The 27,029-nt window shown below is 40.9% G+C and overlaps 1 protein-coding gene across 3 annotated transcripts in view; it reads left to right on the forward strand.

The window, feature by feature from the left end:
* Positions 1-22,186, forward strand: part of LOC128687658 (heparan sulfate 2-O-sulfotransferase 1) — a 103,330-nt gene extending 81,144 nt beyond the window's left edge. For all 3 annotated transcript variants that reach the window (XM_053775237.2, XM_070083937.1, XM_070083936.1), the window contains 7 exons: positions 1,645-1,730; positions 7,595-7,733; positions 9,789-9,886; positions 12,210-12,367; positions 16,474-16,553; positions 18,145-18,271; positions 19,042-22,186. In XM_053775237.2, coding sequence (XP_053631212.1) covers positions 1,645-1,730; positions 7,595-7,733; positions 9,789-9,886; positions 12,210-12,367; positions 16,474-16,553; positions 18,145-18,271; positions 19,042-19,121 — 768 coding nt within the window. In that variant the 3' untranslated portion in view covers positions 19,122-22,186. The remainder of the gene's footprint in view (positions 1-1,644; positions 1,731-7,594; positions 7,734-9,788; positions 9,887-12,209; positions 12,368-16,473; positions 16,554-18,144; positions 18,272-19,041) is intronic.
* The last annotated feature ends 4,843 nt before the right edge of the window (positions 22,187-27,029 follow it).

Genomic DNA, 27,029 nt, shown 5'->3' on the forward strand with positions numbered 1-27,029 from the left:
AGTCAAAAAACGTTATCTATGGAGGCAAAGAAGGGAATGTATGAAAGTATAGTAGTACCAACACTCTTATATGGATGTGAAGCTTGGGTGGTAAATGCAGCAGCGAGGAGACGGTTGGAGGCAGTTTAGATGTCCTGTCTAAGGGCAATGTGTGGTGTAAATATTATGCAGAAAATTCGGAGTGTGGAAATTAGGAGAAGGTGTGGAGTTAATAAAAGCATTAGTCAGAGGGCAGAAAAGGGGTTGTTGAGGTGGTTTGGTCATTTAGAGAGAATGGATCAAAGTAGAATGACAGGGAAAGCATATAAATCTATAGGGGAAGGATGGAGGGGTAGGAGTCGTCCTCAAAAGGGTTGGAAAGAGGGGGTAAAGGAGGTTTTGTGGGCAAGGGGCTTGGACTTCCAGCAAGCGTGCATGAGCATGTTAGATAGGAGTGAATGGAGACGAATGATACTTGGGACCTGACGATCTGTTGGAGTGTGAGCAGGGTAATATTTAGTGAAGGGATTCAGGGAAACCGGTTATTTTCATATAGTCGGACTTGAGTCCTGGAAATGGGAAGTGCAATGCCTGCACTTTAAAGGAGGGGTTTGGGATATTGGCAGTTTGGAGGGATATGTTGTGTATCTTTATACGTATATGCTTCTAAACTGTTGTATTCTGAGCACCTCTGCAAAAGCAGTGATAATGTGTGAGTGTGGTGAGTGTTGAATGATGATGAAAGTATTTTCTTTTTGGGGATTTTCTTTCTTTTTTGGGTCACCCTGCCTCGGTGGGAGACTGCCGACTTGTTGAAAAAAAAAAAAATATGTAAAATACGCAATAACTTTCAAACACTTGAAATTTTGGAAAGTTTCCAGACGTAATAGATGTGCTCACGGAGAATGTAAACAAACCGGGTGGGGCACTCCGTATTTGAAAGACCACTTGCCGTATAGCAAATTTTGGTCATAATTTGAAATCGCAGTATTAGTGGAACGCCGTAAGGTGAAGCGCCATAAAGCGGGGCCCTACTGTATTCTTGTCTGTTTTATTATCAGTCTTAATTGTAAATACAATATTTTCTCTGAAGTTTGTGTAACATACAATGTACATTGCATACATTTAAGATGGTATTTATATATGTTTATAATGGAAGCATTTCAAACATTTGTTAGACAACATTTGCTTACTGTATTCTCATAAAGAATGCTGCACATCAATTAGGAATTGGCCATTGTGACTGTTAGTCAGCAAACTTTTAGTGTTTTTTCTCTCTGTGCTACTGTAACACCACAATTTTTAAATTGGAGCTTCCTGTACACTCTGCAACAGCACAGTTTTCTCAACATTGTACAGCAATCAAGGATGAACATATTTCATAATCAAAATTGCTAATAGTAGCACAGATTTGCTAAAACAAAAATTTCTCACATTATTTCATGTTTTATTTTTCTGAGAAACATGGACAGTAAGTCCTCAGCTTACAAACATGTTGAGAATCTTCTGTATTGTGTATAATATCATTATTGTACACAATGTAGAAGTTCTCAAATGTGTTCTTAAGTTGAAGACTTAATGTATTATGAATATTATAACTGTACAGAAGATTCTCAAAGTGTTTGTAATTCGAGGACTTACTGTGTAAATTCTTCACTGCTACAGATGCGGCTTGTGTATAACATGTCAAACTGGGACGAAAAGAAACCAGGAATTTACCATGGTCATCTTGCATACTTAGATTTTAATAGGTAAGTTGAATGTTCAGTTATGTTCATTTTCATTTGTTACTGAACATTGCTGGAATGATAAAGGTTATTGCCAGATTAAGGTTTTAGTACATTAACCCATAAACTGTCCAAACGTATATATATGTTCACTACCCCGGTGCCCCGAATATTTTGAAAAGTAAAAAAAAAAAATTTTTTAATGAAAATCTAAGTGTTATAGGCTAAAAAAAATTAGGGTCAGTACTTAGAGATATGAGGCCGAGAAGTTGGCACTGGATGCTCACGTGACGGCAACATCGAGTCCTGCCGCTTGCAGAAGTATTGCCGATATGTATATCTCTTTTTCTATTTTTCATATTATTTTATATAATTTTTATGTTCTGATAATTACAATTTATAGTAGTTCTTGTCATTTCATAACCAATCTTTGTTCTGACACTAGTATTAGGTACTGAAATTGTACTCAAATTGTCACACACTGACAGGTGGACATTTACACCTGCCTTGGCCATTTACTGTTGTCTTGGAATACAGTTGACCCTCAACTAACAGCGGCATTAAGTAATGGCAATTTCGTCTAACTGCGCTTTTTGCCGTAGAAAAAAATGCCTTAACCAGTGGCAAAAAACTTAACCAATGACGTTCGTCCAGAACATGTCCCCAGCCACTCCAAGACTCAGTGTGCCATTGTTTACAAGCTGTTGCGGTCGGTTTCCACGTGTGCCTCCCATACATTTTGGATTATTCCACTGTTTCTAGTGCTTGTAACTGCTAAATAAGCCACCATGGGCCCAAAGAAAGCTTCTAGAGCCAGCCCTTTGGTAAAGGATGTGGGAAACACGATAGAATTCAAGAAAAAGTTTGTAGAAAAATACGAAAGTGGTGGTGGTAGTGATGGTGGTAGAGGGTGGTAGTGATGGTAGTAGAGGGTGGTACTGGTTGTGATGGTGGTAGAGGGTGGTCCAGTGATTCTCAAGCTGGTTCTGGTGGCATTAAAAAACCAAGAAGGGAGGTAACCCCACCAAAGGACTGGGTACCTGAAGTCTTTATGGAAGGGGATTCTCCTTCCAAGCAATAGACAATCCTGAATTTCCCCTGCTGCTGGCACATCACTCATCAACAACTCTACAATATAGGTAAGTGGCATTTAATTATTGTTTATTTTGCATGTCCCATTCCTTTCCATATAAGGAAATGTATATTTCATGTAAAAAAAAAAATTCAGACTTTGGGGTGTCAGGCACGGATTAATTCTATTTCCATTATTTCTTATGGGGAAAACTAACTCTACCCAAGGCAATTTCGACGAACGGCAAGCCCTCTGGAACAGATTAATGCCATTGGTTGAGAGTCCACTGTATATACAAAGTACAGTAGGGCCCCACTTATTCGGCGGGTTAGGTTCCAGGTTGTTGCCGGAAAGCAGACATTGCTGGAAGGCAGAACGCCATTTTTTTCCATTTATAAATGCATATAAATGCCAGACAACAAGTTTACACTAAATTATATTAAGTTAGTAATAGAACTAGGCATTAAAAACACACAAAGTAATATACAGTCACAGTAAATTCATTACTTACCTTAAAGTATTTGTAATCTTAATGTAGGGAGAGACTTTGAGCCCTATTTTCAGCCAATTCCGTTGTTCCAGTTGACCAAACTCATAGCTATTTCTTTAGAACTCCATTTTATCTATCAGCTGAGTACAAGAAACCTCCCATTTACCAATTTGGACTACCCAATATGGTGGTCAGAAATTGGCAATTTGGCCAATTTCATTCAAACTAAAAAAGATGCCAATTTCAAAATAGGGTCCAGAATAAACAAGGTAGACATTCTTGACACTAAAATAACATATCCTCTGTTCATTAGCCACATTTCTAGGCCCCTCTTATATTATTATTGCTTTCTATTTTGACTTTTTATTCATACAAAAAAATACAAAATTTACTGTTATGCAGACTACTGCATTATTGTAAAAATTGTATAAATAATATCAGTGCACTAGTAAAAGAATATTAGACTCCCCAGTTGACGTGTATTGGATGTGTGGTGTGATTTGTTTACTCCTGAACATTGGTAAAAATAAAACATTTCCGCTACTTTGAGCTCAGTTTCAAGGTCGTTTTCATTGTCAAAGTAATGAAAATCATCTCTATTTCTGTAATATGTTTTCCATTTTATCACCTAAGACCATGAAAATGCAAATACATCGATAAATACTATATGAAAATGCACCTCAAAGTCGGCGTTTTAATCCAAAAAAACGATGTTTTTTTTTCTCATTACGCACTGTGTGTTGCAGGATTTTTTTTATGTGGTGCACACTGACCACACAGACCCATTCTCTCACATGTGGGCCTACCAGCTTTTTTCTGCTTGATTTGAAGCCGCTAGAATTATTGAGTATATATACGTCAGAAGCAGTGGCGCGTAAGACGTATTTATACGGCGTAAACAGTCAAAGGGTTAACAACATGTATGTTATTAAATACCACTGCCTCCACCACTTTATAATATTAATAATAATAATAATAATAATAATAATAATAATAATAAATGTTATTCATAATGTACTATTATTATTTATAACATATATGTTAGTAAATCTAGGTAGTAGGTTGGTAGACAGCAACCGCCCAGGGAGGTACTACCGTCCTGCCAAGTGAGTGTAAAACGAAAGCCTGTAATTGTTTTACATGATGGTAGGATTGCTGGTGTCCTTTTTTCTGTCTCATAAACATGCAAGATTTCAGGTACATCTTGCCACTTCCACTTACACTTAGGTCACACTACACATACATGTACAAGCATATATATACACACCCCTCTGGGTTTTCTTCTATTTTCTTTCTAGTTCTTGTTCTTGTTTATTTCCTCTTATCTCTGTGGGGAAGTGGAACAGAATTCTTCCTCCGTAAGCCATGCGTGTTGTAAGAGGCGACTAAAATGCTGGGAGCAAGGGACTAGTAACCCCTTCTCCCGTATAAATTACTAAATTTAAAAAGAGAGACTTCAGTTTTTCTTTTTGGGCCACCCTGCCTTGGTGGGATACGGCCGATGTGTTGAAAGAAAGATGTTAGTAAATATCACTGCCTCTACCACTGCCTCAACTGCTGCCTCACCCACTGCCTCTACCACTGCCTCTATCACTGCCTCTACCACTGCCTCTACCACTGCCTCACCCACTGCCTTTACCACTGCCTCTACCACTGCCTCTACCACTGCCTCTACCACTGCCTCTACCACTGCCTCAACTGCTGCCTCTATCACTGCCTCTATCACTGCCTCTATCACTGCCTCTACCACTGCCTCACCCACTGCCTTTACCACTGCCTCTACCACTGCCTCAACTGCTGCCTCACCCACTGCCTCTATCACTGCCTCACCCACTGCCTCTATCACTGCCTCTATCACTGCCTCTACCACTGCCTCTATAACTGCCTCTACCACTGCCTCAACCACTCCAGTCACGCTCAATCTACAAGCACCAAATACAATGAATTATTGTGAAATGTTTGGAAGAGCACAGAGACTAATACTCACTCCAGCATAAACAAAGCCACACTGATGATGCGTCAGCCACTTCCTCCACCACTGCTTCAACCCTCGTATTTTTGTACAATTTCCTTCTTCAATTCTATCGTATTATTATTATTATTATTATTATTATTATTATTATTATTATATTAATATTATTATTATTATTATTAGCAGTAGCAGAAATGTTTGATTCTTTGCTGTGTTCAAGAGTAAACACATGATGTCACCTTCCAATACCTGTCCGAATAGCCATTCTAATATGCAGTCATAAATGGGTTTACATTATTTATACTGTAGTTTAATAGCAAATAATGAACAAACAAAACACTCACCACACAGTGGTGGGAGGGCTGGCTGCCAGTTGTGGGGGTCGGAGGGAGGGTAGTAAGGACTCGTGGCGGTAAACTTAAATATGATTTGGCGGTTGGGAATTCGCGAATGTGTGAAGCCCGCGAAAGTTGAAAACGCGAATGTTGAGGGAGACCTGTACTAATGATGCTATTATACACATGCTAGAACATATATACACTGCAATAGAGGAAAAAGAAGTCCCACTGGGGATCTTCATTGACTTAACGTAAAGCTTTTGATACAGTTGACCATGACTTGCTCCACATAAAATTGTCACACTATGGTATAAGAGGGCACTCCCTCAACTACCTCAAGTCATACCTCAGCAACAGAAACCAATATGTGTATGCAAATGGGGCAAACTCTTCCGCACAGCCAATTACAGTTGGTGTCCCACAGGGAAGTGTCCTTGGCCCTCTTCTCTTTCTCATATACATAAATGACTTTCCAAATGCATCGCAACTACTCAAACCCACACTATTTGCAGATGACACTACATACGTCTTCTCTCACCCGAGTCCAGCCATGCTAGCCAATACTGTGAATACCGAATTACAGAGAATATCTACCTGGATGAGAACTAACAAACTTATTCTAAACATTGACAAAACTTACTTCATTCAGTTTGGTAACAGAGCTACAGATGACCTTCTTAACATAATGATAAACGGATCACCTATCACAAAGCTAACAGAGGGAAAATTCTTAGGAATCCACCTTGATAATAGACTCAAATTTCAAACACATATACAACAAATTTCCAAGACCGTAGGCATACTATCGAAGATACGGTACTATGTTCCACAGTCAGCCCTCCTGGCCCTATATCACTCACTTATTTACCCCTATCTCACCTATGGAATTTGTGCATGGGGCTCTACAACAATAAACCATCTCAGACCACTAATTACCCAACAAAAGGCTGCAGTCAGAATGATAACAAATTCCCACTACAGGCAGCACACTCCACCAATATTCAAAACTAAACCTGCTCACCATAAAAAACATCCATATTTATTACTGCACCTACTACATACATAGAACAATTAACTCGGATATAAACCCTCCCCTCAAACGTCTCCTTACCTGCCTCAACAGAACACATGACCATAACACAAGGCACAGATCACTCTTTGATGTTCCACCTGTCCACCTCACACTATGCAAAAACTCGATGCACATAAAAGGCCCTAAAATATGGAATTCATTACTTGTGAATATAAAAGAAACACAGTCTGTTTATAAATTCAAGTCTCTTCTCAAAAATCACTTACTCACCCATAACTAAATAAATACTGAATAATTGTATCTCATAAATTGTATCTCACAAATGTTTCTCATAATTGTATGTCATAAATGTTTAACCTATGACCCAATCAAACTTTGTTATTTTACATTACATTGCCTAACTGAATACTCCATTCTACTGAATGCTCAGCAACACAGTAAATGACCATATGACCTGTCTTTGTAATACTCATTTGTGCTTAATTGTAATCTGTTTACAATAATGTTTTACCACTGAATATATCATTGCTTAGTTAGTCTTAAGTTAACTTTAAGCCTGCCCATAATGCTCTGCATACAAGGGGCTTTGGCATGTTACACTTAATTACTGTATTCCTTTGTACTTCTCTGTATCATGTTCAAATTAATAAATAAATAAATAAATAAGTAAATAGAGTTGATATTAGCTCTATATTGAAGTATTTTCCCCTGCCTCCCGAGAGGAGGAATTCCACTGGAACAGATTAATGGCATTTCAGTTAATTTCAATAAGGAAAATTATTTGATTTACAAGCAAATTGAGTTACGAGCTAGGTCATGGAACGGATTAAACTGGTAAGTCAAGGTACCACTGTACTCTATTTTCACATTTTTCTGGTTTTTTTTTAGACTTTTATAGGCATTATTACCCTTGTAGATTTAGTGCTTAGTTGTGTTTATAATGATATAGACATTATTACAAATAATATACTTTGTGTATGCAGGTTTGGTGTGAGCGTTCAGCCATTGTATATAAACATTGTAAGAAATCCCTTGGAACGTCTGGTGTCTCATTACTATTTCATCCGATACGGTGATGACCTCATGCCACAGCGAGTTTATAAGAAAATGGGTGACAAAATGGTAAGTTTTTCTTGTTCACTCTGGTTGATAATGCTCTTATGCACCTCTTATCCATCCTGTGGGTGGTAGTCACCACATAACCCTCCTGTGGGTGGTAGTCACCACATAACCATCCTGTGGGTGGTAGTCTCCACATAGCCATCCTATGGGAGGTAGTCACCACATAACCATCCTGTGGAGGGTAGTTACCACATAACCATCCTGTGGAAGGTAGTTACCACATAACCATCCTGTGGGAGGTAGTCACCACATAACCATCCTGTGGAAGGTAGTTACCACATAACCATCCTGTGGGAGGTAGTCACCACATAACCATCCTGTGGAAGGTAGCTACCACACGTACAGTAAAAAAGATAAAATACTACACTAATATTTGCTATGTCAAATAATCTGTTTACTCTCTTGACACAACTATTATTGTAGTGAGATGGTAAAGGAGATTGTAAGGTTTGAAGACAATTGAATGAGGCATTCACAAATTATAGCATAAAAATCAGAGACAACACAGTAAGTTTCAGGTGCCCAAGACTGTTCAGTTGCATACATAAGGGGGATTACCAGTAGATCCCAGCTGTCTTCAAGAGGGAACTGGACAGACTCCTAAAGTCAGTACCTGACCAGCCAGGCCATGGTTCCTACGTTGGTTTACGTGCAACCAGCAGTAACAGCCTGGTTGATCAGGTCTTGATCTACCATGAGGCCTAGGCATGGACCAAGCTATGGGGATATTGACCCCCAGGACAACCTTTGGGTATACTTCAGTTAAATTGTCCCAATTTCTTAATAAAATTGGCAAATTGGACCTGCACAACCTAATATCAATTTAAACTTTTCTCTAAGATGCATCAATGTTTTAAGGTTTGAAGTCTATCAGAAGAGGCATTATCCAGTTAATGCATTAAAACTAATTTGTTGTTAAAACTGGCAAATTAAAACTTAAATAAGTCAAAATAAATACAAAAGTTCCTTTGAGAACAATACAACAATGCTAAAAGTCTGAATGTGACTACAAGATGATATATTCTTCAATTATGTCACAGTATACAACAATTCCAAGTTTATTAACTAAGTAAATTGGAAAATTTTCATATATGAAGCCTAGACCAAAAAGATATTTTCATAAGATGAATCATTTATTACACATTACACAAATAACTGGCACATATACTCGTTCTCTACCTTCATGCTTCTCTGTGACTAGTTAATGGTCCAAATGGGACTGAAACATTGACATAAGTTTCTCCTATGTGCGGGTTATTTGTGTGTTGTTCCAATCACAATATTGTGACTTATTTCTGTTCAGTAAAGATTGAAGATGTTCAGAAGAGACTTGCTCAGTTTATTTCAGGGGAAAAAATAGCATACCATTTAAGAATTAAAATCAGCATATTGGCACTTGGATTACCCAAGATTGTTATTAATGAAGATATCCACTTCATCTAAGTGTCATTTACAGTGGACCCCCGGTTAACGATATTTTTTCACTCCAGAAGTATGTTCAGGTGCCAGTACTGACCGAATTTGTTCCCATAAGGAATATTGTGAAGTAGATTAGTCCATTTCAGACCCCCAAACATACACGTACAAACGCACTTACATAAATACACTTACATAATTGGTCTCATTCGGAGGTGATCGTTATGCGGGGGTCCACTGTACTCCTAAGTTAAAATATACAAATAACCTGCATGTAGGTGAAAGAAACTTATGATGATGTTTCAGTCTAACTTTGGCCATTAACTGAACAATCTATGATGAATGAGCCTGCATATAATTTTTTTTTTTTTTTTTTTACACATCGGCCATTTCCCACCAAGGCAGTGTGACCTGAAAAAGAAGAAATACTTTCATCATCATCATTCACTCCATCACTGTCTTGCCAGAGGTGTGCAGATACTACAGTTCAAAAACTGTACCATATCCCTAGAGCACTGGACTGTACTTCACACCTCTAAGAATCAAGGCTGGCTAACCAGTTTTCCTGAATCCCTACATATATGTTAAAAACATGTAGTTTACTTAAACAGTACTACACATGTGTTTTAAAAATTTCAGACTTTAGATGAATGTGTAGCCTTGCAGCATCCAGACTGCTCAACTAACCATTTATGGATGCAGATTCCCTTCTTCTGTGGTCATCTTGCTGAGTGCTGGTAAGTTTGACACTCATATACTCTGAATGCTCCTGGATGAGCCTTAAGGATTTTATTGTATTATTGATGGTATACAATACCAACATGTTGATGAACATAAGAAAGAGCACTGCAGCAGGCCTACTGGTCCATGTTATTTTTAATACTGCACAGTTTTAGCTTCATTGACATTTCTCAGGAGTTTGTTCCACTCATCCACAACTCTGCTACCAAACCAATGCTTTCCTATATTCTTTATAAATCTAAATTTTTCTAACTTGAATCAGACACGTATGGAACACTGTTGTATCTTTATTGCTGGAATGAGGGGCTCTTGATCCAGAGAATTAGAGCTATTCTCACTTTCCTTGTATTGAGTCTGATTGCCTCCTATTCCCCCTGGTGCTGTATGACCCCTGGAGGTTCAGCACTTCTTCTGACTAGTAGGAATATTCTAATAAAGCTTTAATGATAGATTATAAGTGCTCCTCAACTTACAATGGGGTTAAGTTCCGACGAACCTGTCATAAGTTGAAAATGTTGTAAGTCAAATGTGAATATGATATGCTAAATATATAAATAACTACTGTCACTGAATAAGTAAATAAACAAAAAATTACTGTAACCAAATACCAGTATTGAAAAGTAAATAAATGAACACAAGTTACAGACTTTCTGCCTTCACGGTGGCCCGTGGCCTGGTAGCAAAGCTCTCGCTTCACACCTTGAGGGTCTGGGTTTGATTCCCGGCAAGGGTGGAAACATTAGGCATGTTTTCTTACACTGGTTCTCTATGTTCACCCATCAGTAAAAGTGGGCATCTAGGAGTTAGTTGACTGGTGTGGGTCACATCCTGGGACAAAATTGACCTAATTTGCCCAAAATGCTCTGCATAGCAAGTGGCTTTCTATATAGTAGTATTTCATTGATGTCAGCTAGACCTTATTACCTTGTACATATGCTTGTAGAAATAAAGATATTATTATTATTATTATTTTTTTCAACAAATCGGCTGTCTTCCACCGAGACAGGGTGACCCAAAAAGAAAGAAAATCCCAAGAAAGAAAATACTTTCATCATCATTCAACACTTTCACCTCACTCACACATAATCACTGTTTTTGCAGAGGTGTCCAGAATACAACAGTTTAGAAGTTTTTTTTTTTTTTTTCCAACAAGTCGGCCGTCTCCCACCGAAGCAGGGTGACCCAAAAAAGAAAGAAAATCCCCAAAAAAGAAAATACTTTCATCATCATTCAACACTTTCACCTCACTCACACATAATCACTGTTTTTGCAGAGGTGCTCAGAATACAACAGTCTAGAAGCATACACATATAAAGATACACAACATATCCCTCCAAACTGCCAATATCCCAAACCCCTCCTTTAAAGTGCAGGCATTGTACTTCCCATTTCCAGGACTCAAGTCCGACTATATGAAAATAACCGGTTTCCCTGAATCCCTTCACTAAATATTACCCTGCTCACACTCCAACAGCTCGTCAGGTCCCAAATACCATTTGTCTCCATTCACTCCTATCTAACACGCTCACGCACGCTTGCTGGAAGTCCAAACCCCTCGCCCACACCACCTTTACCCCCTCCCTCCAACGTTTTCGAGGACAACCCCTACCCTGCCTTCCTTCCCCTACAGATTTATACGCTCTCCATGTCATTCTACTTTGATCCATTCTCTCTAAATGACCAAAGCACCTCAACAACCCCTCTTCAGCCCTCTGACTAATACTTTTATTAACTCCACACCTACTCCTAATTTCCACACTCCGAATTTTCTGCATAATATTTACACCACACATTGCCCTTAGACAGGACATCTCAACTGCCTCCTCGCTGCAACATTTACAGCCCAAGCTTCACACCCATATAAGAGTGATGGTACTACTATACTTTCATACATTCCCTTCTTTGCCCCCATAGATAACATTTTTTGCCTCCACATATACCTCAATGCACCACTCACCTTTTTTCCTTCATTAATTCTATGAATAACCTCATCCTTCATAAATCCATCCGTTGACACATCAACTTTCAAATATCTGAAAACATTCACTTTTTCCATACTCCTCCTCCCCAATTTGATATCCAATTTTTCTTTATCTAAATCATTTGATACTCTCATCACCTTACTCTTTTCTATGTTCACTTTCAACTTTCTACCTATTATTATTATTAGTAGTAGTAGTAGTAGTATTCTTAATGCTGGGTAATTATCTCAAGTTTCCTCTGCAAAGTAATTGGTATTGTACCATCATGAAGTTTAAATATTATAAGTTGAGAAACACCTGTATATCTGTCTAGATTGCTTAGTTCCTTTTCTTTCAGGGTCCCGGGTTCAAGTTGGGCTCTGGAACTGGCTAAGCATAACTTAGTACATAATTATTTCCTTGTTGGAGTTACTGAAGAATTAGAAGATTTTGTGGCTATGCTGGAATATACACTTCCACGCATGTTTAAAGGTGCTCTGGATCTCTATGTCTCAGGTGAGGACTGATTACAGTTTGAATAACATTAATGTTTTATTTTTGTTGCACTCTGAAGGACGGGTAGTGATTTGTTGCAGTTTTTGTACTGTAGTATCGGCACACCTTAGGAAAGACAGTGATGGAGTGAGTGAGCGATGATTTTTTTTTTTTTTTTGGGGGGGGGAGTGTCACCCTGCCTTGGTAGGAAATAGCCAGTGTGTTAAAAGAAAATGTTTTATTTTTGTTGCATTGGATAAACCTTCAGTGCTGTCAAAGAATTCACTAATTTCTACATCTTGTTGATAGACGTACCTATAGAAAAATAGTTTATCACCGGATCATTAATATTCATTATTCTTTTATCACAACTGCCATTTCCCACCTGAGTCAGGTGATCTTGAGAAGGAAATATATTCAGCATCATTCACTCCGTAACTGTCTTGCCATAGGTGCACAAACATCACAATTTACATTTTTTTTAACACATTGTCTGTCTCCCACTGATGCAGCGTGACTCGAAAAAGAAAACGCTTTCGCAATCATTCACACTGTCACCATCTTGCCAGAGGCTCGAAGATACGACAGCTTAAATGTCACTCTGGTATAAGCCTTGGTAATAAATACTGACAAGCTGCTTAGGAAAACACGTAAGCAAACACTAGGACATATTTATTAGAAAATGTTTCATTCCTGAGACCTTGATCACTTCTAACACACAGAGGATAAAAGACATTGTACAGTATGTAGATGGAGAGCGAGGATGAGGATGGGTAGACGATGAGGTCATGTGACTCCTATGTTGCTGGGTAGGTGGTACTTTGCCTGGTTGAGAATCATGTATGCTAAAGTTTTTGAAATTTTATGCTTTCCAGTGTTACATTCTATTGTGTTTGTGATGGTGATTACGAGGCTTCTAGGCACCATCGGTGTCTAAGGTCATGTTCGGTGAGAATGAATTGTGCCTCATCCCAGTTCATCAGATGCCTCGTGGAGTAGTCTCTGTGGAGGACACAGGCATATCTTAAGTCATCTGTTACTGACATTTTGTTGTTCATTCAGACAGACCGCAAGATCTCTGCCTGTTTCACCTACATATTTCTTGGGACAGAATTCACAGGGGATGGTGTAGATGTCTGCTGTGGAAGTTAGAGGTGTGAGGCTGCGTTTCATAGTGAGGGCTTTGATAGATGATGTGTTTACGGTAAAAACATTCATGTTACTTGTAGCAAGTGCCAGGTGAGTATTCATGGCAACATCACCACATGGGATACATCCAAGCGCTCAGGGACTTGGCTAACAACGATGATATCATCGTTACTACCTCTGACAAACGAGGTGGTGTGGTGTTACTCAACACTGTCGACTACAGCAATAAAGTTTTAAATCTCCTTAGTGATGCCAACACATACCAGCCTGTTTCAGAATCAGTGTTACTTCCAAGCACCCAAACTTTTCTTCAAAAGGCCCATAGCATCTTACAAAAATCAGACCAAGGCAAGAAACTAAAGCTTTTACCAGGTCAACCGAAACCAGCACGCCTGTATGGCCTACCTAAAATACACAAGCCTGGCATCCCACTATGTCCTATCACTTTGGGCATAGGGAGTGCACCACACAGATTAGCTGGCCACCTTACCAAATACCTTTCAGCACTTTGGCTGCCACCAGTCAAGCCTACCTCAAACACTCCAGTGACCTTCTCTCTCGAATTTCCAACCTGAATGTTAAAAACAAAAGCATGGCTTCCTCTTTACCAATGCCCCTACTGATGTTGCAGTAAACATTCTGAGACAGAGGCTCACTGAAAACCACGACCTCCCTTTACCTCTTCTAGATTTCATCAGTCTAGTGGAGCTCTGTGTTAATGTCAACTTCTTCAAATATCAGGACAACTGTTACAAACAGTGCTTTGGGATGGCAACGGGCAGCCCGCTCAGTGCTGTGCTTGCCAACCTCTTCATGGAAAACCTAGAGACAGAGAAGTTCAGCACCCTTATTCTAAACACCGTTACCTGGCTAAGATACGTTGATGATGTATTGGTTTTCTACCCGAAACGTTTCAATATCCAGGCCCTCCTCAGCAAGTTCAATGCATCCAAACCATCAATAAAGTTTACACTTGAATTCAAAAAAGATAGCAAACTTCCTTTCCTTGATGTCCTCCTGTGCAGATCTCCCAGCAGTGACAAACCTCTCTTCAAAGTGTATAGAAAACCTACCAACAAGGACGATCTTGTACACTTATATTCACACCAAGACACCTGCACTAAAAGAGGATTCCTCATTGGCTTTTTCTTGAGAGCTGTTCACATCTCCAGCCCTTTCCTTGAAGAAGAATGTATCTACATAACACAAGCCTTTACACATCTTCAGTTTCCATCTTTCTTCATCCAGGATTGCAGACTCAAGGCACAAGCTATCCTCAACAAACCGCCCATGGAACAGCCGTCTAAGCAGTTCATAGTGCTCCCGTGTAGTGATGTTGCCACGAATACTCACCAGGCACTTGCTAAGAGTAACATAAATGTTTCTACCATAAATGCATAATTTATCAAAGACCTCACTACGAAATGCAGCCTCACACTCTAACTTCCACAGCAGGTGTCTACACCATTCCTTGTGAATTCTGTCCCAAGAAATGTGTAGGTGAAACAGGCAGAGATCTTGCGGTCCATCTGAACGAGCATCGAAATGCCAGTAACAGAGATGACTTAAGATACGTCTGTGTCTTCCACAGAGACTCCATGGGGCATTTCATGAACTGGGATGAGGCACAACCCATTCTCACCGAACATGACCTTAGGTGCTGATAGTGTCTAGAAGCCTTGCTAATTGCCATCAACGACACAATAGAACATAACACTGGAAACCACAAAATTTCTAAAACTTTAGCATACATGATACTCAACCAGGCAAAACGCCACCTACAGGAGTCATATGATCTCATCGTCTAATCATTTTCATCCCAATATGGCATTCTTCAGGTCACCATGCATCACTCACACCTCACTCTCCATCTATATACACTGTCTTTTAACCTCTGTGTGTTAGAAGTGATCAAGGTCTCAGAACTGAAATGTTTTCTAATAAATATGTCCTAGTGTTTGTTTAGGTGTTTTCCTAACCAAATGTCACTAAGCAGCAAATATCCCTATCCCTCCTTTAGAGTGCAGGCACTGTACTTCCCACCTCCAGGACTCAAGTCTGGCTAACTGGTTTTCCTGAATCCCTTCACAAAATATTACTTTGCTCACACTCCAGCAACAGGCTTTGGTGCCTACACAGGAATACATGTCATAAGCACCAAGAGCTTGACCGACTTTTCCATCAGTCAAGAGCCTTAATCTAAGCCCAGACTAAGGGAGCAGTGAACCTTGGTACCATTTATGGGTAAAATAGTCTTAAAATATGCCTGAGAGGCAGGCTGACATCCATCTCATGGCCCATCATGATTCACGAAATCATAATAACAATTACAAACAAACTGTGGAATGTGGCTAGCCTGGAGGTTTAGGACTTGTTTGTCATGTGTTCAGTCCCCACCTGTTTCATGTTTTTTTTTTATTTTTTATGGTCCAAATTGTAATTTACCATCATTTCAGTATATGTTGACTTGTAATTGCATGTTTGGTGTTAAGGTGTGAATGAATGTGATTATTCCTTACACAGAATGGAGAAGAATTTGATGTTTATGGAGAGTCTGATGCTGAAGAATGTTGAAGAAAGTGAGAATTTAATTTATTAGTAATATGGAACAGAGGTCAAAGAGAGCTGTATTTTTCACAGATAACCCCCACACAGTAGAGAGATGCTCAGAATGATGTCACTTTGGCTTTGTAAATGGTCCAAGTTGGACCGAAACATCATCCTGTGCTTCTCTCTCCTATGTGCGGGTTATTTGGTATTGTTCCAGTCACAGTATTGTGCCTTTTTTGTTCTTTATTTTTCAGTCTTGGTCAGAGACCTTCTTTAGCAAAATGAGGTCAATATGTATACTACTTCTTTATTACCTGTTTCTCATATTTCTACCCTAGTTAGTTCTCACTTTGCATCAGTCATTGTTAATCATACTTTAAGCATTGCAGAAAAATTTTCAATATCCTCTTTGCTTTTGTTTTTTACAGGTTCAAAATCTCATATAAGAAAAACCTCAAAGAAGATAATGCCTTCTGACGAAACTATAGCAAAACTTCAGAATACAAAGGTAGTTACATTTTTCATTCAGAAACAGAGTATTTCTTAACTACTGTTCTTGTTGAGGATGTAGTGTAGCTACATGCAGACTCTGCTTGAAGGGTTACCTTGATAAGATAGGATTTGTTAGGATTTTCAACCCAGAGTGTTAGCCACCCATGATAACCCAAGAAAATCAGTGCATCATCAAGGACTATCTTATTTCCATTGTGGCCTTTCAGTCTTGTCCTCCAGGATGCCACCCACACCAGTCCACTAACACCAAGGTACTATTTACTGCTAGGTAAACAGTGAAAGCATATGTAAGGAAACACCCAGCATTTCCACCCATGTTGGGGATCGAACCACGGACACTCAATGTGTGAGGCCAGAGTGTTGTCAACCAAGCCACAGGATTCATGGTAAAAGACTCATGATCTGAGGAAATGGAGCAGTCCTCCCCTTGGATCAAATCTAATAACCTCTCATTCCCCAGGTGTTATATTAGGTTTAGCTTCCTCATTAATGTAATAATCTGTTGATTTAGGAGAATTTTGTATGAGGTAAAGAATTCACAGCTTTTCTTTGGAATGGATGAAAGAAAAAAAGATTTTGTAGAACAGTACACACTGGTCTCATACCGGGCTGAAGGGGCGTTGAACCTCGAAACCCTCTCCAGGTATACTCCATTTATGAAAAGCATATGTGCTGTGTATTACAAGTTACGAAGTGGAGCAACTGCTGTTAGCTTCTGAGAACACTCTCCTTGTACACTGTATAATACTGGACACAATATTGTGATCAAGAAAAAAGAAAAACTAGAAATGTGAGCTTGAGAATTATTATATACTGTATAGCCATCCCATTGATCATTTTCCAGCAGAGCCAGAGAATGATGCTAACTACTATTGCTCATTCATTAGCTGTTGTGCCAGAACTACACAGATATTGAAACTGAAATGACCCTCTGTATAGTATATTGTGGAAATCAACCCTATACAGTGTGTGAAAACAAAACTCATTACAAAAACTGAACTCTTAAATTTATAATCCAATTTGTCTTTGTCTAATTAGTTGTCTTATTTTAAGTCGAGATTAAAAATAGATGTATGGAACGGCCGAGCCATGAAATCATAATTTAGAATTCAATAGTCTGTCTCACTGACCTCTAACTTATTACAATAATTTACTGTATTATATATGATTTTTCCCATGTGGCTTTTAAGTCTTAAGAAAATCTACTTTTTGATGTTCTTACATCTACATTTAATATATTTGAACTTGCAAAAGAACCATGGGGGGGGGAGATGAATGATATGCCTTTTGTGTTGCAGTCAACACATCAGGAGCTTGCAGTGTTGCAGAAATTAGTAAAAAGTCCAAGATTTGTTCAGGGGAACATTTCATTCCCTGAACAAATTTGCTTGGACTTCCTACTTATTTCTGCAACATTGCAATCTCCTGATGTGTTGGTTGCATCACAAAAGGCCTAGAGCTATCATTCAACTCCCCCTGTAATTGTTTAGCATGTTGTATCACTTGTTCATGAGTATTGCACATTTAAGCTTATTTACCTCATTCAAAATAAATATAATTTTCCACTTAGGTATTTGTCTTTGCAGGTCTGGAGAATGGAAAATGAATTCTATACTTTCGTTCTGGACCACTTTCATTTCATTCGTAAGAAGACCCTTATAGAAGCAGCAAATGGTGGTGGCCTTGTGGATAGAGGACAGAATTTTGAATATGGTAAAATTAAGCCCAGGAAAAGCTAAGTAGTGTTATAAAAAAAAACTGAAATTAATGGTGCTATATAGGATAAGCAAACTCATTAGGAAATGTGATTCTTTTTAGGTGCTTGACTTTGATAGTTTTGTATACCAGAGAGTTAGTCTCCACTTTGACTTACCCACAAGTGCCTCATTAACATTCTGATAACTCTAGTATTACACTTAAGTATGACAGATATGGCGGCACATAAGAGACAAACTTTGGAAATTATCTAGACATTATGTACATAAATTTATACTTCTGTAAGAAGTATTAAAGTTTTCAGTATAATTTCCATCTTGTTCCATGAAGTGCATTGGAATAGTGGAAGGAAAAAGATGATTCTGTGAATCACTCTTCAATACTTGAGCTGCCACACTTTGCTCTGCAACCCATCCTCAGGCCTCACCTCTTACAAATATGAAGATTTGAACATTTTGTATTTTTGCTGCCTAGACACCCTACGATTAGATGTGTCATGCCAAGTTTTTCTTTGAATTTTTTTTAATGTCCACCCCAAATTTTAGATCATTCAGGAGTTCTTGGTAAAATACAGGAGAGCCCCATTTGTATGACTTAAGTTCCTGACCCTGTATGGTAAGCGAAAATCACCAGTGGGTGGAAGAGTATTTTTTAATGATAATGTGTTTACACTGTCATATATTAAGTGTTCAATACAGCTAGGCGTAAAAGCATATAAAAAGTAAAATAAATACACAGTACATACAATACTTTTTTTTTTTTTTTAGCCGTGATGGTGAGTGCAGGCCCAAAATTTGCCTGCTGGGACGGCTGGCCTCTTGGTTGCTTCTCACCCATTATCTGCTGAGAAGTCCTTCCTTATGACTATTACTACCAGGGGTTATGCAGCCCTAAAGCCAACCCACTGGTTATGCATTCTCCACTGTACTATGGAACCTTCAAAGGCCTTCACAACATACAATTCAACTTTAGAAGATGGTATACATAATTCTTTCTTGAGTATCTTGTATGTTTGTGGGGACATTGCTCCTCTGCAGATGATTATCACTGCTCCAAGGACAACTTCTTGAGGGTGAATGGGCTGTGCGTCGATGATGGTAAGCTGTGACTCAGCATTGTCTTGTGATGTATTGTAGAGATGAAGCTGCTGGGTCGCCCAATGGGCAGCCCAGCTCCTAATCTGGCCAATATCATAGTACTTGGCCTTCTGCTGTTGATACTGATCCGCCATGGACGCGATGTTAGAGTCTCTCACAATCTTCACGTCGAGCACGAAAGCCTTCCTGTTTTCCAAATCACAAATCAGCAAGTCAGGCTTTCGTGTATCAAGCACTGTTGGTATCTGCGGCTCCTTAGCCACAGCATGCTTCTTTGCCACACAATCCACAGCGATGGCATCCACCATGTTATCATGTCGGACCCATTGCTCATGGAGTCTTGGACAAACCTGCAGAAGGTGCCCCAGGGACTCATGTTGATCACAACCTTCACAGGTTGCATTTATTTGTCTTTGTCCTCTTGCATGCCTTGTTTTAGTTGGCATTAAATTATGTTTGATATTCAAGGCATCATTATACATGGCCCCCTTCATGAGGCTCGTTCCATTCGTCATCCATCTATGGACCTGCTGGACGAAATGATGTTCCTTCAGTCCCGTGCCATCTACCAAACCCACCAAAACATTCACCTATTCCTTAAGCTCCTACCGTCTAGTCGTTACGACAACATTCCTCACTTTACTTTGTCCAACAAACCATAATGCCTTAAGGGTGTTCGGGTGTAAGGCTAGGTTCTGTATTACGCGATCTTCTGGATTGTGGAACGCAGCAAGCCAGTTCCTCCGCAATATCGGAACCCTTGTTGACAGATACACCCTCGACCCCCCGCAGCTGCCGGTGCATAATAAACACCAATTGATGTATCTTTTGGTAGCTTCAGCCATTTCTTCATCTGCCTGATCAATTTGTCAGACATCCTCAAGGTATCCTGACAGACACCACCCAGCACCATAATATATATGATGCCAGGAATCAGGTGTTTATTTAATATACAGTGGACCCTCAGCTAACGATATTAATCCGTTCCAGAGAGCTCATCGTTAGACAAAATTATCGTTAGCCGAATTAATTTTCCCCACAAGAAATAATGGAAATCCAATTAATCCGTTCCAGACAACCAAAAGTATTAAAAAAAATAATTGTAGGGAAATATACATTTCCCTACAATTATGCCACTTTGTAGGGAAATATACATTTCCCTACAAAGAAAACAATGAGACATGCACAATAACTACATAAATAAATGTTAAAATGACACTTACCTTTATTGAAGAGTATTGATGAGTGATGAGACACTGCTTTTCTTGAACAGTCTAGGATTTTCAGAGTGATACCTGAGTAAAGGCTTCACTTTACAATCTCCACTAGCATTACAACAAAACAAGAAAGTTAGCCTGTCTTTCATAGGCTTGTGTCCTGGGAGTGCCTTTTCCTTCTGAGTAATGTAGGTCCTGTTTGACATTTTCTTCCAGAACAGGCCTGTTTCGTCACAATTGAACACTTGTTGGGGTTGAAATTTTTCAGCTTCACCATGTCTTATCACACTGTGTATGCCACTATGGTTCTTAAATTTCTCAAACCAACCTTTGCTGGCCTTAAATTTACCAATATGAGCACTAGTTCCAGGCATTTTTTTCTGTTCACCTGGGTTTTAGTTGACTGGTGTGGGTCACATCCTGGGGGACAAGATTAAGGAGCCCAATGGAAATAAGTTAGACAGTCCTCAATGACACACTGACTTTCTTGGGTTATCCTGGTTGGCTAACCCTCTTTGGTTAATTGTGTCTAGGTAATTGTTTCTCGTTAAGCCACGCCAACAACAGTCTCTCCACATCTTCAAGTAGTACAGCTGACGGTGGTGCAGCAGCAGCTGACCACGGTACGATAGTATTTCTCACCCTTTTTACCATGGGGTTGGCACTAGAAGCTTTCTTTGGGCCCATGGTGGCTTATTTAGCAGTTACAAGCACTAAAACCATTGGAACAATACAAAATATATCGAATGTATGCATGGAACCAGCCACCCTGGCTTGTAAACAATGATGGCAGGGCAGCTGAGGCGCTCAGGCTGGACGGACAGGTTCGGGATGAATCACGTTGGTTGAGTTTTTCATTGTTGGCCGGGCCAAAATTTTTACGCTCAAACGCTTCGTTGGACGAATTTATCGTTAGACGATGCTTTCGTTAGCCGAGGGTTCACTGTATTTTACCGTTGTTGTGGTTTTAGGGGAACTTCATCAAGCTCCACGAGTTTCTTGCGAAGCTTCTGGATGTCAGGCTTTCCCCTTCCAGCTGAAGAGAGGTGCATACCAAAGTACTTATATACTGTTGTTGTTTGAAGGGAATGTACTTGGGCTCTGTAAATCTCCATTTTATGTGTCGTGTCCACGTACCATTTCTTCATTCTTGGTACCATTTGAAGGTTTAAAGTGGCACACTTCTGTGGGTTTATTTCTAACCCTGATGCTTCCAGCTGTCTCAAAAACAGCTGCAACTCTGCATGAAGGCCTTGTTTGGACTCAGCAACCAACACAACATCATCAGGAAACACCAAGGCAGACACTTTTGACTCAGCATCAGCTATTGGCCATCCAATTTGCTCGTTTAAAGCCAACAGCGCTTCATTCATTACTTTATTAAAGAGAATGCATGAGAGGGGGTCCCCTTGCTTCACCCCTCTACACACATTCCCTTCTTTTCCCATAACCTCAGTAGATGCATCAGCATAAGTTGACATAATATAATTAATCACCAAAGGAGGTACATTGTGTATTTGTAATGCCCTTCTAACCAAAGAATGGTTTACCGAGTCTTAGGCTTTCTTTACATCTAAAAATATAGTATACAGCTGTTTTATCTTGGTTTTACTTTCGCTAATTATTGCATCTAACAACATCACATTCTGGGCCAGGCCATCTGTGGGTAGGAACGCTTTCTGTGCCACGTGGAGGGGAACCCAATTGACTCACCTCGTTGCTAATATTTTATGAAACACGCTCACAATAATACTAGATATAGCAATGGGTCTGTACTGGCCTGGTTGGTCAGGATGATCCACCTTAGGCAGCAAAACAGTTCTGGCATTTCTAAAAACCTTTGGTAAATATCCAATATACATCCAGATGTTAAACAAATCAACCCAGAACTGTTCAGGAAACATTTTCAGATCTTTAAGCATCCCTCCATCAGGACCTGGCACAGAACTGCCATTGGATGCAGCTACTGCTCTCTTAAACTCATCAACTTGCAGCTGCCATAATTGATCTCCAACAAGCATCCGCCTTGGTCTTGCATCCTCTTCAGGTGGTCTAGCAAACAAATTCAACCAAAACTCCTGTAATTGCTCTTTAGATACAGCTTGTTGTTCCGGGGCACCCAAGTGCCGCCATCTTCCTTCCAGAACCATCTTTGCACACTTGAACCTATCCTTATTATACAGCTTCTACAGATCCCTATAAGCTTGTCTTCTAGCTCTTCTTCCTCCCCTATTGTTGTTATACTGGGGAGTATTCCTTCCTTGATTTTCTTCTCTTTCATTTTTAGTAACATAAGTAAGCATAGTTTCTGCCATTTCGTCCAATACATTCTGGACAGAGGCAACACATTCATTGTTAAAACCAACCTCCCCATACCCATCCCTCATTTTCTCCACACAGTGTAACATGTTCTGTAGTTTCTGATATGTACTCAATGTATCAAGTAGGTGCTGTGTTAGTACATGTACTGTTGGAACACTCAAATTGTGGGAGATCTCAATTCCGAACTGCCCATCCCTACCCCCAATTTTGTCGTTCCCAGCCTCCTGGCGAGGAACATATTGAATCCTTTGAACACCTCCACCATCAATGACAACCTCAGACATTAATCTATCTACTAGAGCTCTATAGGACGCCACCTTCCAGTGACCCTTTATTGCCTCCACCGATCTCTTGGTGTGGGCTTCCGCCAACAACAGGTTCATCCCCGCAGGGACACCTTGTCCAACATTCCTCGCCTCTCTCAGGATCTTCATCTCTGCCATAGCCAACGTATACTCCTCCTTAGACCATCTGGTCCTCACATGGGCAACTGCCCCCTCCACATCCCTATGATATTCGTCGGGATGCTTACTCTTCTTATGGATGGACAACCCACTCCTGGTTCTACAAACCATACTACACTCAAGACATCGAAATGGAGCTCCATTACCAACAGCCGCCATCATTAAATAAAGGACCACTCAACAGAGGTAGGGTTTTGCCACACACAGAACTATAGTAAGACTCACTCACTCATATGACAACCCATACAAGCTAAATTCACATAAAAAGGCTCTGCGTGCAGCAAAATGTGCAGCTTTAGCCACAGGCTGACTGATCACCAAAGCTCTCAGCCACCATCTGCATTACTGACTCCCACCTGGAATATATCCAGAGGTACTGCACGAGGATCTTAATCACTCAAACTGAGAGAATAGAAAGTGGTGCACCAAATGCTATTCACCAAGAACAAGTGACTTCAGTTGAGCAAAGGAAGGGCGCCAGTCGCCCTTCCTTTACTCAACTATTGTGCAGAAAAGCAGTAAAAGCACTGAACATAATGAACAATGGCTCAATTGAAAGCCAACGAAAACGTGGAACTCTGAAAAGTGGATCCTCTTCAAGGGGGGCTCCTTGGCGTGGTGAAGAGGCTCTTGGTCTGAGGAATTAGACCTGTCGGTCTACTTCCTCAGACCGAACCTAATTACCCCCCCAATCCCCCGTTCCCTATGCCATCCTCCCCTTTTTCCTTTCCTCCTCCTCCTCCCCACCCCTCCCTTTTGCCCTTCCTTTTTGGCCTTTGGTGTTTTTTTTTTTTTCCCCACAGGCACGCTAGTTCCTAGGTAGGGGAAAGAGTACCGGGGTCCATCCCATTCCGTTGAGGTTCTTGGCGGTGGCGTAGTTTGCCGTGGAATCTGGATTGCCTGGGGATGTCCTGATCCCTCTCCGGTATCCCGGAGGGTGGCTTTGGGTGTCTCTCGGGCGACGGGTGTATCTCTGGAAGCCACCTTTCAGATTCCGGGGGTGGTGGCCGAAGGAGGTATGCTTTGTGGCGGATTTCCGGCTGCCCTCTCTTTTGTCCACCGAGGTAGCTCGGCAGATGTGAGGTTGCTATCCCGGATTGCCGGTTTACTGGCATGATGGGTAGGGTATGGCGCGGCTTCGATGCTGCATCTGCGCTACTTGCGGTGCTGAGGTCCTCTTGGGCGCGGAGGGAGATTTCTGGCCCTTTCATTCCTCCTAGGAACTATCCCTCCCCGGTCCCCCCTTTTTTTATTCTTTTTTTTTTTTATTTTTATTTTCTTTTCTTCTTTTTTTTTTTTTTTTCTTAAAAACAAAAAGAAAGAAGTAACCTAACCATGGCAGTCCTAGTCCATGAACCTGCTACCCCCGGGCCCCTTCTTGATACCGCACCCCGTTCTGACCCCGCCTCGTCTTTGGACCACTCTTCGGACAGTCCTCATGCCTCTGTACCTCTTCCCAGTGCTGTTTCCTCACCCGCTTCAGGTACTGAGGCCTTGACTGACTCCTTCGATTTATCTGACCTTCGCTCTTCTCTGACTATGCTTCCGGCCTCTCCCTCTATGGTGCGGCAATTTTCGAATCGCCGGCCCGTTCCACGTCGGACCAACTCTGGTCCCACGCCTAAACGCCAACGACAATTACCTGCTGATGATACTTCTCCACCTTCTCGTTCTTCTCAGAAAAGATCGACACGTCCTTCACTACCTTTCCACGCTCAGTTTCAGACTGCACAATGGACTAAATTCTTCACTTTACGACCGGCTTCCTCTACTGCCTATCTTTCTGACCACAGTATTGGCAAGGCACTCCTACGCCATGTTGGTAAAGATATTTCTTTTCATGCTCTTAAGAGCGGTACGCGCATCGTCACCGTACAGAATGCTACCCAGGCTCATGAGCTTTCTCGTCTTTCTCATATCGATACTGTTCCTGTAACTATTGAAAAGCATCATTCCCTCAATTCTTGTAGTGGTACCGTCATTCTGCCCCATACCATAGTTCAACAAAATTTCCAGACATGTGGCACTGACATTCTTGAACAGCTGGAACTACAAGATCTCCCAATCCTCAAGGTAGACACTTACGTTCTTCCCTAGCAATGTGGCTCGTTTAACTTTTGACAGCCGTGAACTCCCATCCTCAGTTTATGTAGCAGGACATCGGTTACAAGTTCGAAAGGTGATCCCTACACCGCAACAGTGTAGAAATTGCTGGCGATTTGGCCATCCAGCGAAATATTGCAGATCTATCGCCGAATGCCCAGTCTGTGGTGCCGATGACCATTCTAATACGTCTTGCAATCGACCTCCCTCTTGCCTTAATTGTCATGAGGCTCACCCTTCGTACTCTCGCCATTGTCAAGTCTACTTAAACGAGCGGGAAATCCGTTACCTCAAAGAAGCAGAAGGTCTCCCTTGTGCCATGGCAGTTTCTCATCTCCGCCTCCAAGGGAGACTACCTCGTGTTTCTTATTCCCGTGTTTCAAAACGTCCCCCCACTTCTGGTATCCCATCTTCTGCACCCACCTCTGTGGTTACCTCTCCCATAGTCACTCCTGTAGCTAATTCTTTTGCTGTCCTCAGCTCAGACGTCCCTACTTCAACGTCTCAGTCTGATCTTGCTTCTTCGTGTTCTCTCTCACAAGCCTCAGTAGCGACGAGATCTCGTATGACACCTCCTCCCAATCGTCCCTCTACTTCTCAAAAGTCAAAAAAGGTCCATTAACACCTCCTACCCATCTTCCACCTCCTCATTTTCCCTTCCCTGTCTCTGTACCTGGTTCTCCCCCTCTCACTGGCTCTGTTACAAGTGTAGAGGTTCACCCTCCTCCTCGTACTGTACCTTCCTTCCCTGTTCCCTCCCAAGTTTCTTCCTCTTCTGCCACCTCCCAGGTTTCTGCCTCTTCTGTCCCCTTCCACACTTCTCCAGTTCCCTGCACCCTTTCGCCCCCCCTACCTTGGTACAGTCCATTACAGTTCCAATCTTTACTCATCCTCCCCCTACCATTTCCAATATTGTCTCCCATACGACGTCTCTGAATTCTGAAACACTTGAAGCAATCTCTGAATATATTGCAGAGACCAAACCATCAATGGACACTGATCCACCCTCCGCTCCTTCTCTCTCCTCTACTCCATCTGCGCAACTCCTTTCTTCACAGCGCACCGTTCCTTCGCTGCTTGAACGTTTTCCACTGCCTCCGCATGTGGACTTTTCTAACCCCTCTAGTCCATAGGAACCCTTACCTGCGGATTTCAGGTATCTTTATCATTGCCAATCATGGCCTATTTACAGTGGAATATATGCGGCCTCAGGGGTAATTGGGGTGAGCTTCAGATGTTACTCTCCCAGTTTTCCCCTGTTGGTGTTTGCTTACAGGAACCAAAATTACACTCTGCTGTTATCTCTCCCATCTCAGGCTATAATTTATTGTATTCTTCAGATCCTTTTCCTGATGGGACCTTTAATGAAAGTGCCCTTCTTCTACGCACTGATATTCCGTACCATCAGCTATTTGTTCGTACTTCGCTGCATTACACAGCAGCCCGTATCCACTTGCATAGGTGGTATACTCTCTGTTCTTTATATCTCTCTCCTTCTCGGGCATTATCTATTCCGGATATTGCCTTTCTTGTTTCGTCATTACCACCACCG

This window comes from Cherax quadricarinatus, chromosome 11 (assembly GCF_038502225.1).
Source record: "Cherax quadricarinatus isolate ZL_2023a chromosome 11, ASM3850222v1, whole genome shotgun sequence".
NCBI lineage: Eukaryota > Metazoa > Arthropoda > Malacostraca > Decapoda > Parastacidae > Cherax > Cherax quadricarinatus.